The sequence below is a fragment of the Rhincodon typus genome, chromosome 15 (genome assembly GCF_021869965.1).
Source record: "Rhincodon typus isolate 14 chromosome 15, sRhiTyp1.1, whole genome shotgun sequence".
Taxonomy (NCBI): Eukaryota; Metazoa; Chordata; class Chondrichthyes; order Orectolobiformes; family Rhincodontidae; genus Rhincodon; species Rhincodon typus.
The window spans coordinates 40,100,770-40,112,960 of record NC_063346.1 but is presented as its reverse complement, the minus strand read 5'-3'; the positions used below and the strand labels follow the sequence as shown (position 1 = coordinate 40,112,960).

General features: G+C 37.6%; 1 protein-coding gene across 5 annotated transcripts in view; it reads right to left on the bottom strand.

Moving 5' to 3' along the window:
• chd9 (chromodomain helicase DNA binding protein 9) overlaps window positions 1-12,191 on the bottom strand; it is a 459,302-nt gene that overhangs the window by 95,314 nt on the left and 351,797 nt on the right. For all 5 annotated transcript variants that reach the window (XM_048605559.1, XM_048605561.1, XM_048605560.1 and 2 more), the window contains 4 exons: window positions 11,577-11,726; window positions 10,711-10,779; window positions 7,890-7,945; window positions 5,050-5,167 (listed from right to left, as the gene is read on the bottom strand). In XM_048605559.1, the coding sequence (XP_048461516.1) occupies window positions 5,050-5,167; window positions 7,890-7,945; window positions 10,711-10,779; window positions 11,577-11,726 (393 nt within the window). The remainder of the gene's footprint in view (window positions 1-5,049; window positions 5,168-7,889; window positions 7,946-10,710; window positions 10,780-11,576; window positions 11,727-12,191) is intronic.

Below are 12,191 nucleotides of genomic sequence, written 5' to 3'. Positions count from 1 at the left end.
AACTTTGTGGGAAGCGATTGCTCGACACCCTGCCACAAGTAAGGTGCCTGAAGATTGGAGGGTGGCTACTGTGGTGCCATTATTTAAGAAAGGCAACAAGGTAAAGCCAGGTAATTGTAGACCAGTGAACCTTATGTCAGTGGAGGGTAAGTTGTTGGAGGGGATGCTGAGGGACAGGATCTACATGTATTTGGAAAGACAAGGACTGCTAAGGGATAATGAGTGGGAAATCGTGTCTCACTAACTTAATTGAGCTTTTTGAAGAGGTTACAAAGAAGATTGATGATGGCAGAATGGTGGACGTTGTCTACATGGACTACAGTAAGGCATTCAACAAGGCTCTGCATGTTAGACCACATGGAATCTGGTGAGAGCTAGCCATTGAAGGTAGGAGACAGAGGGTGATGGTGGAGAGTTGTTTTTCGGACTGCCTATGCCTATCACAAGTGGAGTGCCACAAGGATTGGTACTGGGTCCGCTGCTTTTTGTCATTCATGCAATGATTTTGATGTGAATACAGGAGGCATGATTAGTGAGTTTGCAGATGACACCCAAAATAGGTGGTGTAGTGGACAGTGAAGAAGTTTCTCTCAGTACAACCGGATCTTGATCAGATGGGCTGAGAAGTAGCAGATGGCGTTTAATTTAAATAAATGTGAGGTGCTGCATTTTGGAATAGCAAATCAGGGCAGGACTTGTACACTTAATAGTGGGGGTCCTGGGGAGTGTTACTGAACAAAGAGGCCTTAGGGTACAGGTTCATAGTTCTTTGAAGGTGGTAGCAGAGGTAGGCAGAGTACCGAAAGCGACATTTGGTACACTTGCCTTTATTGGTCAGTACATTGAGTACAGGAGTTGGGATGTCATGTTGCAGCTGTACGGGACATTGGTTAGGCCACTTTTGGAAAGCTGCGCTCAATTCAGGTCTCCCTACCTAGAAAGGGTTCAGAAAAGATTGACAAGGATGTTGCTGGAGTTGCAGGGTTTGAACCAAAGGGAAAAGCTGAATAGACTGGTGCTACTTTCTCTTGAGTGTTGGAGGTTGAGGGGTGACCTTATAGAGGTTTATAAAATCATGAGGGGCATGGATAGGGTGAATAGCCAAGGTCTTTTGTCCAGGGTAGGGGAGCCAAAAACTAGAGGGCATGGTTTAAGGTGAGAGGAGAAAGATATTAAAGGGACCCGAGGGGCAGTGTTTTCATGCAGAGGATAGTGCCTGTATGAAAGGAGCTGCCAGAGGAAGAGGTGGAGGCTGGTACAATTACAACATTTAAATGGCATCTGGATGGGTAGGATGAATAGGAAGGGTTTAGAGGGATATGAGGCAAATGGGACTAAATTAATTTAGAATATCTGGTCAGCACAGACAAGTTGGACCCAAGGGTTTGTTTCTGTGCTGTACATCTCTATAAATCTATGTACTGCTGACACTGTATAAAGCTCTGGGTAGACTGCATTTGGAATATCCCAAGCAGCTTTGGGCCTGAGGAAGGCTATGTTGGTGCTGGAGAGGGTCCAGAAGAGGTTTAAACAAATGATCTAGGGATGAAGACTTGTCATGTCACGAGCAGTCGAGAACTCTGGATCTCCACTCAATTCAGTTTAAAAGGCTGAGGGGGTGGGATCTCATTGAAACTCACAGAATACCGAGAAGCTTGGACAGAGTGGATGTGGAGAAAATATGTCTAATAGTATGACAGACCAGTACACAATGGCAGAGACTCCGAGTGAAGGGATGACTCTTTAGAGCTGAGACGAGGAGGAATTTCTTCAGCCAGAAGGTGGTGAATCGGTGGAACTCTTTGCTACAGAAGGCTGTGGAGGCTAAGTCATTAAACGTGTTTAAGACAGACATAGATTGTTGATGAATAAAAGGGATCGAAAGTTTACGGGTCAAAAGGCAAGAAAATGGAGTTGAGAAACATATCAGCCACGATCAAATGGTGGAGCACACTCCATGGGCTGAATGCCTCACTCTGCTCCCACATTTTATGGACTTGTGGAGTAATGGGACTGGAGCAAAAGAAAACACGCGGTCGCGTACTGTATTGAACAAGCTTTGGCAATTGCTAAGACTTTTCTCAGAAGGGAGGATTTATCCATGAATGATGTGCAAAGAATAACTAAGGCTTGGCTATTTGAATTGACTGAGAACTTAATTATGGAAATCCAATATGGATTTGTTAAGAGATGTTAAACTAACTTATCTGAGCTTTTGAAGAGGAACAGTGGTAAAGTATTTAAACTGGCTATCTCAGTAATTAGAAAAACACTTTCTTTGCTATCTTGTGAGCTGTGGAGTACTGTGACTGGAGTGACAATTCACTCCTTCAGCTTCAGTTTGTACAATACCAAGTAAATTACACTTAGCAAAGTTTGTATTGTAAGCAAAGCAAAACAGAAACCTTGATGTTCAATGGTTATTAACTATTGCTGAATTGTGACAGTGACAGTAACAGCAGATCAGGTGCTCAGAATTTTGTGTCTAGTAGCTCACTTCCCAACTTCTCAAGGCCTGCTCACCGTCCAGAAGATACAAGTCAGAATATGATGGATCACCCTCCTCGTTCCTGGAAGGAGGGTGCGGCTCAAATAATACTCAAGTAGCCTGACACTGTCCAGGACAGAGCAGATTACTTGACTGTCACCATGTCCATCAACCACACTGACTTCTTTCACTACCACTGCAGTTGCAGCAGTATGTACCATCAACAAGATGTATTTCAGGAATACATGATGGCTCCTTTTGCAACAACTTCGAAAACCACAATCTCTACCAGCAAGGACAAGAGCAGCAAATGCATGGGAACACCACAACATTCCATCCAAGCCTCACACCTTCCAAGTCACACACCATCCTGACTTGGAACCATGTCCAACTTCCTTCATCATTATTGGATCAAGGTCCTGGAGTTCCCTCCTGACAGCTTTGATTGTGTACTTGCACTACATGGTTTGCAGCAATTCAAGATTACAGTTGCTCACCTCTTTTTCAAGGGCAATTAGGAATGGGCAATAAATGCTGGCCTACTTAGTGAGGCCCAAATCCTGTGGTGAATAAAAACACTGACCTCATGGAACACAGTTGAAGCTTAATTTCAGTTTCATTGTTACGAACGAGCAGAAGCCAGAAGATTGTGGAGTTTGAAGCAGATGGAAGAACCCAAACTGGGCCTCTCATTGCCTTGTGGAAAATGATTAGCTGAGAAGTATTGAAAAGTGACCAGAACAAGGATTTAGACAACCACAGTCAAGGGATGATAAATAAAAGTTTTACCTTTGAGAATAGCTGGAGCTGAGAAGAATTTAAAAGTAGTTTCCAAAGGACTGTGGTGTTTACAATATTTGAGAAAATTCTTGGGGGTGAAGCAAGAATGAAATCTAAGGACCTGACAAAAAATGTACATAAACTACATTGTCAAAATGGTATTTGTTTAGTTAAATTTGGTCTGTATAAAATTAGCCTCATGTTTTGTTAGAAAAACAGAAATCCTGTGATGCAATTCAGTTAATTAAACGGGGGTATTCAGATTTCTTTTTAAATGTCAATGGTCCCTAATTAGATCATAACACTCATAAATGGTAGATAGAACCTGGCACATCAGATGATTTACACGCCAAAAATTTTCTTGCTCTGACCTGCTTTTGGAGCAATTGTATTTATATAGCTAGTCAAGTAAAGTTTCTAATTGATGATAACCCCCAGGATGTTAATGGTGGGCTACTCAATAATGGTAGTACAGTTCAATGTCAACGGAAGTTTGCTAGATTTTCCCTTGCTGGAGATGATCAATAATGGCTTACAACTGCCAGGCAAAGTTATTTGACATTTAACAGACCAAGCCTGAATGTTGTTCAGATCTTGATGCATTCAGAGAAAGGACTCCTCCAATAACTAAGGAGTTGTAAAAGGTCCAAAACAGGGTACACTAAACCTTTTCTGGCCTTATAATGAAATAAAAATATCTTGATTCACAGCAGATCAGTGTATCCATATCACCCTGTGCTCCTAAACTAATACTGGCTCCCAGTCAAATTTAACTAATTAAAATTCTCATCCTGGTTTTCGAATCTCTGCATTGCCTTGCTAGTCAACGTCTCTAACATCTCCTGACCCATAAGCCTCCAAGATAGCTGTGCTCTTCCAATTCTAACATCTTGTGTACTCCCAATCATAAAAGTGCTTCACCACTGGTAGCCATGATTTCAGTTGCCTCAGGCCCAAGATTTGGAATTCCTTGCCAATATGCGTCCTTTGAGATACTTACTAACATTTCATTCCGTGTAAATCTTTCTCCCTGACCAAAATGTTCAAGATTATTAAAACTAGTTGAATCTCGGCACTGCTAAAGAACTCCTCAGTGATGTTTTGGGGCTAAGATGATTGATCTTCAACAACCATAACAAATTTCCTTTGTGCTGGGTATGGCTCTAACCACCAGACAGTTTCTCTGATTCACACAGACTTCACTTTTGCTAGAGCGCTTTTGAATCCACACTTGATCAAATGTTACATTTCCATCAAGGGCAGTCACCCTCACCTTGTGCTTGAATGGTAGCTCTGTTTTGGGCACTGTCTGCCCCAACATGTTATATTCGCAGTAGATTGTTACAGTGCACTAAAGGATTCTGGATGCACAAGTGCAAAAAGTATTTATTGGGAAATCTGCTAGACAGTTAATAAACAAACATGACGTGTCTTGATGGAGAAGTTTGACAATGAGGCCCTGTACATACCACTTTGAAGCCACTGGCAACAGAAAACATAGCAGGCCATCATTATGGGGCAATGAAGGCTCACTAGCACCTTGGGTTCAGCGTAAGCATTATTCCAGTTTAGAGATATTATTTGGTCCTCTTATACACTCACATTATAGAGAAATTTGTGGTGGAAAAAAAAACATGCACTGGAACTTCAGGTTGGTATGTCTTCTTGCTATGCTGGAGATTTGAAGCATGAGTTGATCTGGTGGCAGCTATGTGAGAAATCCTGTTGTGGACAATGATACCCTGGACAAATTTAAGTCCAAAGAGGCAAGAAAAACTTACTGCTGCAAAAAAATGGCCTCTCTGTGCCTGTTTAATCTTGAAGCGGTTCACTTTTTGATGTATCCTTTTGTCTTTCATTAGCTGTGCTTCTGTGGCCCATTCACAATGAAGGTAGGAGCTAGAAATGAGATATTAAAGTCAATACTATAAATACTTTACTAACTTCACTTTTTATTATTACACAGACTGGAGTCAATTTAGCTTCACTGATATGTTCAAGTGAGCACTAAATGTCAAAGCAATAATGAATAAAACAATGTGTATTTCACTAATTCTCAGCAAAATCTACAATAATGCACCAGTGTACTTTTATATCTATTATCACAGCTTATACAGAGTCTTGAACTTCAAGAAGTCAAATCTAACCATCAAGCAACATTTAACAATTAATTAACATGTTTCACGCTCTGCATGCATAGCACCACTTGATTTTGATGGAGGTAGTGCATTGATTTGCTTAATAGGTGGGGATTTCCCTTGGAAAATACTGCTTATGGAAACAATATCAAAATACATTATACTTAAATATATTATAAGCCCATGAGACATAGGAGCAGGAGTCAGCTATTTGATCCATTGAGTTTGCCCTACTATCCAAATGAAATCATGGGTGATCTGATCATTTTCAACTCCACTTTCCTGCCTTTCCCCATAATCCTTTCCCTTACTGGTTACAAATCTCTCTCTCTCAGCCTGGAATATATTTAGCGTCGCAGCCTTAACAGTTTTCTGTGGTAAAGAATTCCACAGATACACTAATCTCTGAAAACAAATTTCTCAACATCAAATAGGTGATCCGTTACTCTGGAATTGGTTCTATGCTTCCCCTTGTGGGAGGGCCATCTCAATGCATCTACCCTGTTAAATCTCTCAGAAATCTTATATTATCCCCCTCCAAGGGCTTTCATTCCTCTGAATTCCAATTACTGCAAGCCCAACTTACTCGGCTTTTCTTCATAATAAAGGACCTCCATATTCAAAATCAACTCAGCAAACCTCCTCTGGTTTATCTCTGAAGCTAATATTTTCTTTTCTTAGATAAAGGTGACTTAACTGTTCACAAAATTCTAGGAATGGACTGGCTAGTGCTTTGTGTAGTGGTAGCAAGAACTTCCTACTTTTATACTCCATTCCCTTTGAAGTAGAAGTCAACATTACATTTATTTTCCCTATTACCCACTAATCTTGGATGCTAGGATTTTTGTGATTCATGCACGACAACTTCCAAATCCACATGCTACAGCTTTCAGCAGTCTTTCCACATTTCAGTAATATTTAGCTCCCCTATCCTTTCAGCCAAAGTGCATAACCTCTCATTTTCCCACATTATATTCCACCCACCATGTTTTTGCCCACTCATTTACTGTCTTTATCTCTCAACAGACTTTGTATCATCCTTAACACTTGCCTTCCTGACTACATTTGGGTCATCCAGAAACTTGGTGATACTACTTTCACTTCCATCATCCAAGTCACTGATATATATTGTAAACAATTATGGTCCCAGCACTGATCCCTGTGGCACTCCAGGAGTTACAAGTTGCCATCCTGAAAATAGCCCTTTTACCCCAACCCTGTCCTCCAGCAGTTAGCCAGTCCTCCATCGATGCTAATATACTACAGCAAACACCTCTTGCAACATCCACTGTTTCCTCTTCCTTTTTATCTATTCTGCTGGTTATTCCAATAAATTTGTGCGCTATGATTTCCCCTTATTGTTTTTAACAAGATGAAAATGAATTCAAGATATCAAACATATCTGTATTTCTGATCTACCCCATCATTCATTATTGTTATCTAAGTCATGGCATTTATAGGTGTATAGTTGTTAATCAGAGCGACACAGCGCAGAAGAGGCCATTTCACCCATTACTGCGCTATGAAAGAGCTGTTCAATTAGTCCCAATTCCCACAGTTCTGCTTGTCTTTTTCTACTTTCACTTATTATTGCCAATTTCCTATTGAAAATGGTAATTAATTCCACTTTCACTTTCTTTTCAGGCAATGCATTCTAGATTATAACAATCACATTAAAATAATTCATAGCCATCCTCTTTGCGACATTTATATTTATTTACATATAGTGCAAGATATGCTTAAGGAGTGTTAATCAATATTAACTGCAATATCTACAAGGTTAAAACTTGGTAAACTGTCACATGAGTTTAAAAAAAAGAAACTCAATTCTAACAGAATTCATAGTTCCAAAGTAATCAATTCGGAATTTAGCATCTTTATTACAAAAAGTACAATTATGTAATTGCCATCATCTGGTTAAACAACTGGAGTAAGTCTGAAGTGGGCTTTTTCACTATCTTCTTCTTAACATTAGCTGTCATGAACAGTGAAGAAACCAAGAATGACCCAACACAACATTTCTCATCATCATTCTCACCAAGAAATTAGTATCAGACTGTCTTTTTATATTTATGTGATTATCTGTTTACCTGTTCCGCAAATTTTTTCAGACTGAATTGAAAGAATTGGTTGGATGCTTGCTCGTGCACTTCCATTGATTGCATTCTAATTGCTAGCTTCTAAAATAATCCAACAATGTCCCAGAAAGCCTGGCAATCTAATATTCCCTCAAAACCAACTCTACTTAACTTTCTCAAATGAAGTTATTTACTATCTTATCCCTGTTTGTTTTTCAAACACATTTTGTTGCAAAATGTTGTATAATCATCAGGTGGTAACATACATTAAATTTGGACTCTAACTAAGTTGACATGTTCACATTGTGATTAAAGTTTGCATATTAAATTATAATCGGATACAAAATGTCCATTGCCTTTAACACTAAAAACGATCATAACAGCTTGAAAAGTAAATTTACTTACTAATTTTTGTATTTTACAAAGAACTCTTCAACATCAGCCATATGTCCCATGGCTACCTAAACAAAGAAGCCTTCTGATTAACATTACCGGTCAAATGTACATTACAAACAAAAGAGACAGGCATTTTGGAAAAAAAAATCAAATTTCAAAACATTCTGAAAGAAGATCCAACTGTTTGTAAAACTTCACCAGATACTTCTCATGCCCAGCAACAGGGGCCATTCTAGTCAATGAGCTGACTTGATCTATGCAAGTACCTGGTGATGTAGTATTGGTCAGTAGTCGACCACAAACCTTTCTTACATTAGCTCAACACAAGCCCTTGTGATTTCAAAGTCTGTGGATAGTGGAATAATAAACATTAACAGATTGATCAATTGATATTAAGCTATAAAACAGGATTATTAAAAGTAAAGATCAGTAGAAAGTTAGAGTACAAAATAAAAATGCTTGACCATTTGACAATATACCCCATACTATTATCGTTAATGACATCAAATTATACGTGAACCTTTTCTTTAACAAAATCTGTATTGTTTATCTCAAATCAGTTCAGACGTATTGAAGAGTTATATCAGCCCGACAAAAAATCTTTTCTATTTGCCAAATTCTCTTACAAACATCAACTAAACACAAACGTAAAGCAAGCTGCCACTTTGCCAGTTCCATCAATCGTGTAACGACACTCAGCACAATTACACAACATGTTAGGCACAAATTAATTAATCGCTGAACCCGAATTCCTTTACTTCCACCTTGACTAATTTACTGTAAAAGCAACCCATGTAAGGTTGTAGATTAACCAACTGAAAGAGTTCCAAACTTAGATCTATGGATAAATACACTAAGCTTAGTAAAACATATGGACTCTAAGCAGAGTTAATTTTCTCACGGCACCCATCCCTCTTTTAAGAGGGAGGTCAGTGTTTTCTATTGCATCAAAATACCAACAAATTCTGAAAAAAACTGAGCATCTCAGTCACATGTCCAAGAACGAAATTAATACAGGATGTAACACCACGCAAAAATTAGATTTCCAGACCCAAAAGCCTTCACACCGTAGATCCTGAACAACTTTATTCAGTTCCATCACACAGCAGCACATATATGCCCATATAGCCACTTCCCTCTCGACCACAACAGATACACCAACAATTTTCACTTACCACTCAGGTTCTTCTGGGCCCTTTGAAATAAAAACATCACTTAGCCCGGATGGACCCAAAAGCAAAGTTTTTCCAAAGGCCTTGAACTGACCCATACAGACCTGTAGATATGCTGAGTTTGTGTCTTTGGGGGAAAAAAGTTTGTTTTTATGCATCTGTTCAGGCCAAATGAAATTCTTCTGCCCTAAGGGCCCAAACTCAGCGAGTCTAAAAGTCTTTTTAGTTCTGCTTTTGAAAAGACATTTGGTTCTTCAGTTTTTCTGGTTTTTGGACATGCAGGTAAAGAATACCTGACCTTGTAACTGGTTATTAAATACAACTTTGAACAGATTAGCATATTTCAAGGCTCTGGAAGAGATTACAAATGAACAAAATCCCTCAACAATGAAAAGGAGGGCAAGAAGAAAACACTTGTTCAAATACTGCTTATTTTATTAATTCATCCATGTAAATTCAAGTTGCCATACATGTTAAATTGTAGGGGAAAAAAATGAGCAATTATCTAATTTGGAAAAAGAAAAACTTCATCCTGTTTCTCCAAAACAGGATGTTGTCACTCAGTACTGGATATACTAAATTACCTTCTTGGGAACCCTCCATAGAGGAGCACATCTCAATGCCCTTAGGGACAAAAACAACACTTGGCCAGAAATAATACATTTTTTTTTTACTAAATAAACAGATCTTAAAGTTGTAAGATTTTGTTTTGATCTTCATATCCCTTAGCAGCCAAATCTCTCAAAAATATTGCATCATCTTACTGCAATTTGTAACTTCCACACCATTCTAAGTATTTTATTCAGCTTACGCAATACATCCAGCAATACATTTTTTTGTTTCTCTGACTCTTCAAGGCTTTTTCCAACTTGTGATAATTTGCAAACTTATTAAGGCCCCTTCATATTATTAATAAAAATTAAAAACACTGATTCTAGAACAATCCTTCCTGCATCTTGCCAGTAATTATTTCCCTACAGTTGCTTATCTTTAAGCCATTACCTTCACCATTTGCTAAATAAATCAGTTAATTTCATAAGTTTCCCTCCTAAGATAATAGAGGACTGAAAACCAAATATTTAATGTGGCAATTTTAAAACTAAACTGATAGAGCGCAAAGTATAAGCAATTGGCAGCCAATATAAATCATTTTTATTGTTCTGTTTAATATTTGAAAATTGGGTTCAACGTTTTCCACTGAAAGAAATTTTGCAGGAGACTCGTTTATAAAATATTTAAAAACTATTATACTTAATCTTCAAACATTATAAATAATTTCTGTATAATTATTTTGAAAACTCTGATGTGACTAATGACTATGAATTTATACAGATAGATACCATCAGAACAATTACTGAGGTTTTAAACTGCTGTTCATATGACAGTAATTTTACCCATTTGCAAGGAGGGAAGAGAGGATTTTAGATCAAAACACATTGGGCTTATAATTATTCAAACTGGGATCATTTCAATGACAAATGCTAACTTTGGATGAGCCTCAACAACTGTTGAAGATAAAAGGACTTAAACTGAACTCTAACTTTCACAGCACTTGGAGACTTTGGGCTTATTAGAGTTTAGGAAAAAGTGAAAACTCTTATTGGAAAGTAGACTAAGCAGATGAGAATGTGTTATTTCCTTGTTAAAAAGCTTCTCACCTCTTTTTTCACTAATCTCGAGGCCATAACTTTGTCAACAATGGCAGCATCTTCTTCACTAGGGTTTTCCTATGGACGAGATGTCAATTTTACATATCTTGAAACAAGGTATTAACTTCATATTCTCATTTACAAAATGGATTAATAAAATTTTTCATTAATTTATAAATATAACCATAAATGTTACCAAAATTTTAAACGAATCTCATATTTTAGATTACATTGCTTTACTGATTTGACAGATTAAAATTATGTTAACTGATATTCTGCAATTCTAACAATTACACCTTCATGATACACCTAGTATTTCTAGTCAGATAGATAGAGGATTTCACTCCAATGTACAGGTTTGTGGAGACAAGTTTAAGAACATTATATCATAGGCATAGATATAAAATAACTTCTCCAGCTCGTGTCATATATGATATTATACATATTTTACATATAAATATTATACATATTTGGTTGTATTATGTTCTGAAAGGAAACATAAACATTTTCACCTGAAGAATATACTGAAAGAAATGGTCAGGAATTAAAGCTACCCCAACTTTACAAAATGAAATGACTTTTCTGAAAATCTTACAAGTAAGGAGATTGAAAATACAAAACCAAACATGGAAACTACAACAATGCACACGCATAGAGCATATTTTTCCACAGATACTGCAAAAAGCACTGGAAATTCCTATTGAATTGTTCTGAATGTTTAGGATAATCATCAACCCATAATAATTAATGCTGCTTTAATAAAATGTTCAACACTGAACAAGCAGGCTAAAGTATAACAGGTAGCAACATTTGCTGAACTGTCCACAAATTTGAGTCAATACATTTTGCTATGATTAACAAAAGTGGCCTCTCACCACAAATAACTGCACAGGTTGCTCAGCAGGTAGAACAGCACAAGTCTTGACTTTCCCTTTAGCAGTTAACCCATCATCATCATCTGAAATCTTCATTCCAGTGTCTTCGTTATATTTCTTTCTTTTCACTTGTCTGTTCGATCGTCTCTTCTGCAAAATTAATTACAACCTTAAAATCACCATTACGGTATTTATTTCCACATGTAAATGCAATTATGATCAAGCATTTTGATATTATTTTATGAAAATATGATTTGTTTTAAAGGTAATGATTGTATATTTAGAAGAGCACCATAGTCTTGTATTTATCTATGCACATTTGGAAGTCAAATTAAAGCAAAACAAAATAATCTTCACTGTATAATTTAGTTGGCATCAAGAACCTGATCATTGTAGCTTTATCCCTTCCTTGTACCTTTGTTTAACCGTTTTCCTTCCCTTTGGCTCTACCTTTCTTTCTGTATTACTTACTCACCACATTCAATCATCCCTTACTCCAGGCTGTGTCCTTGCTCCGGTCTCTTTCCTCTTTTAAAAACCAAAAGAACTGCGGATGCTGTATATCAGGACAAAAACAAAGTTGCTGGAAAAGCTCAGCAGGTCTGGCAGTACCTG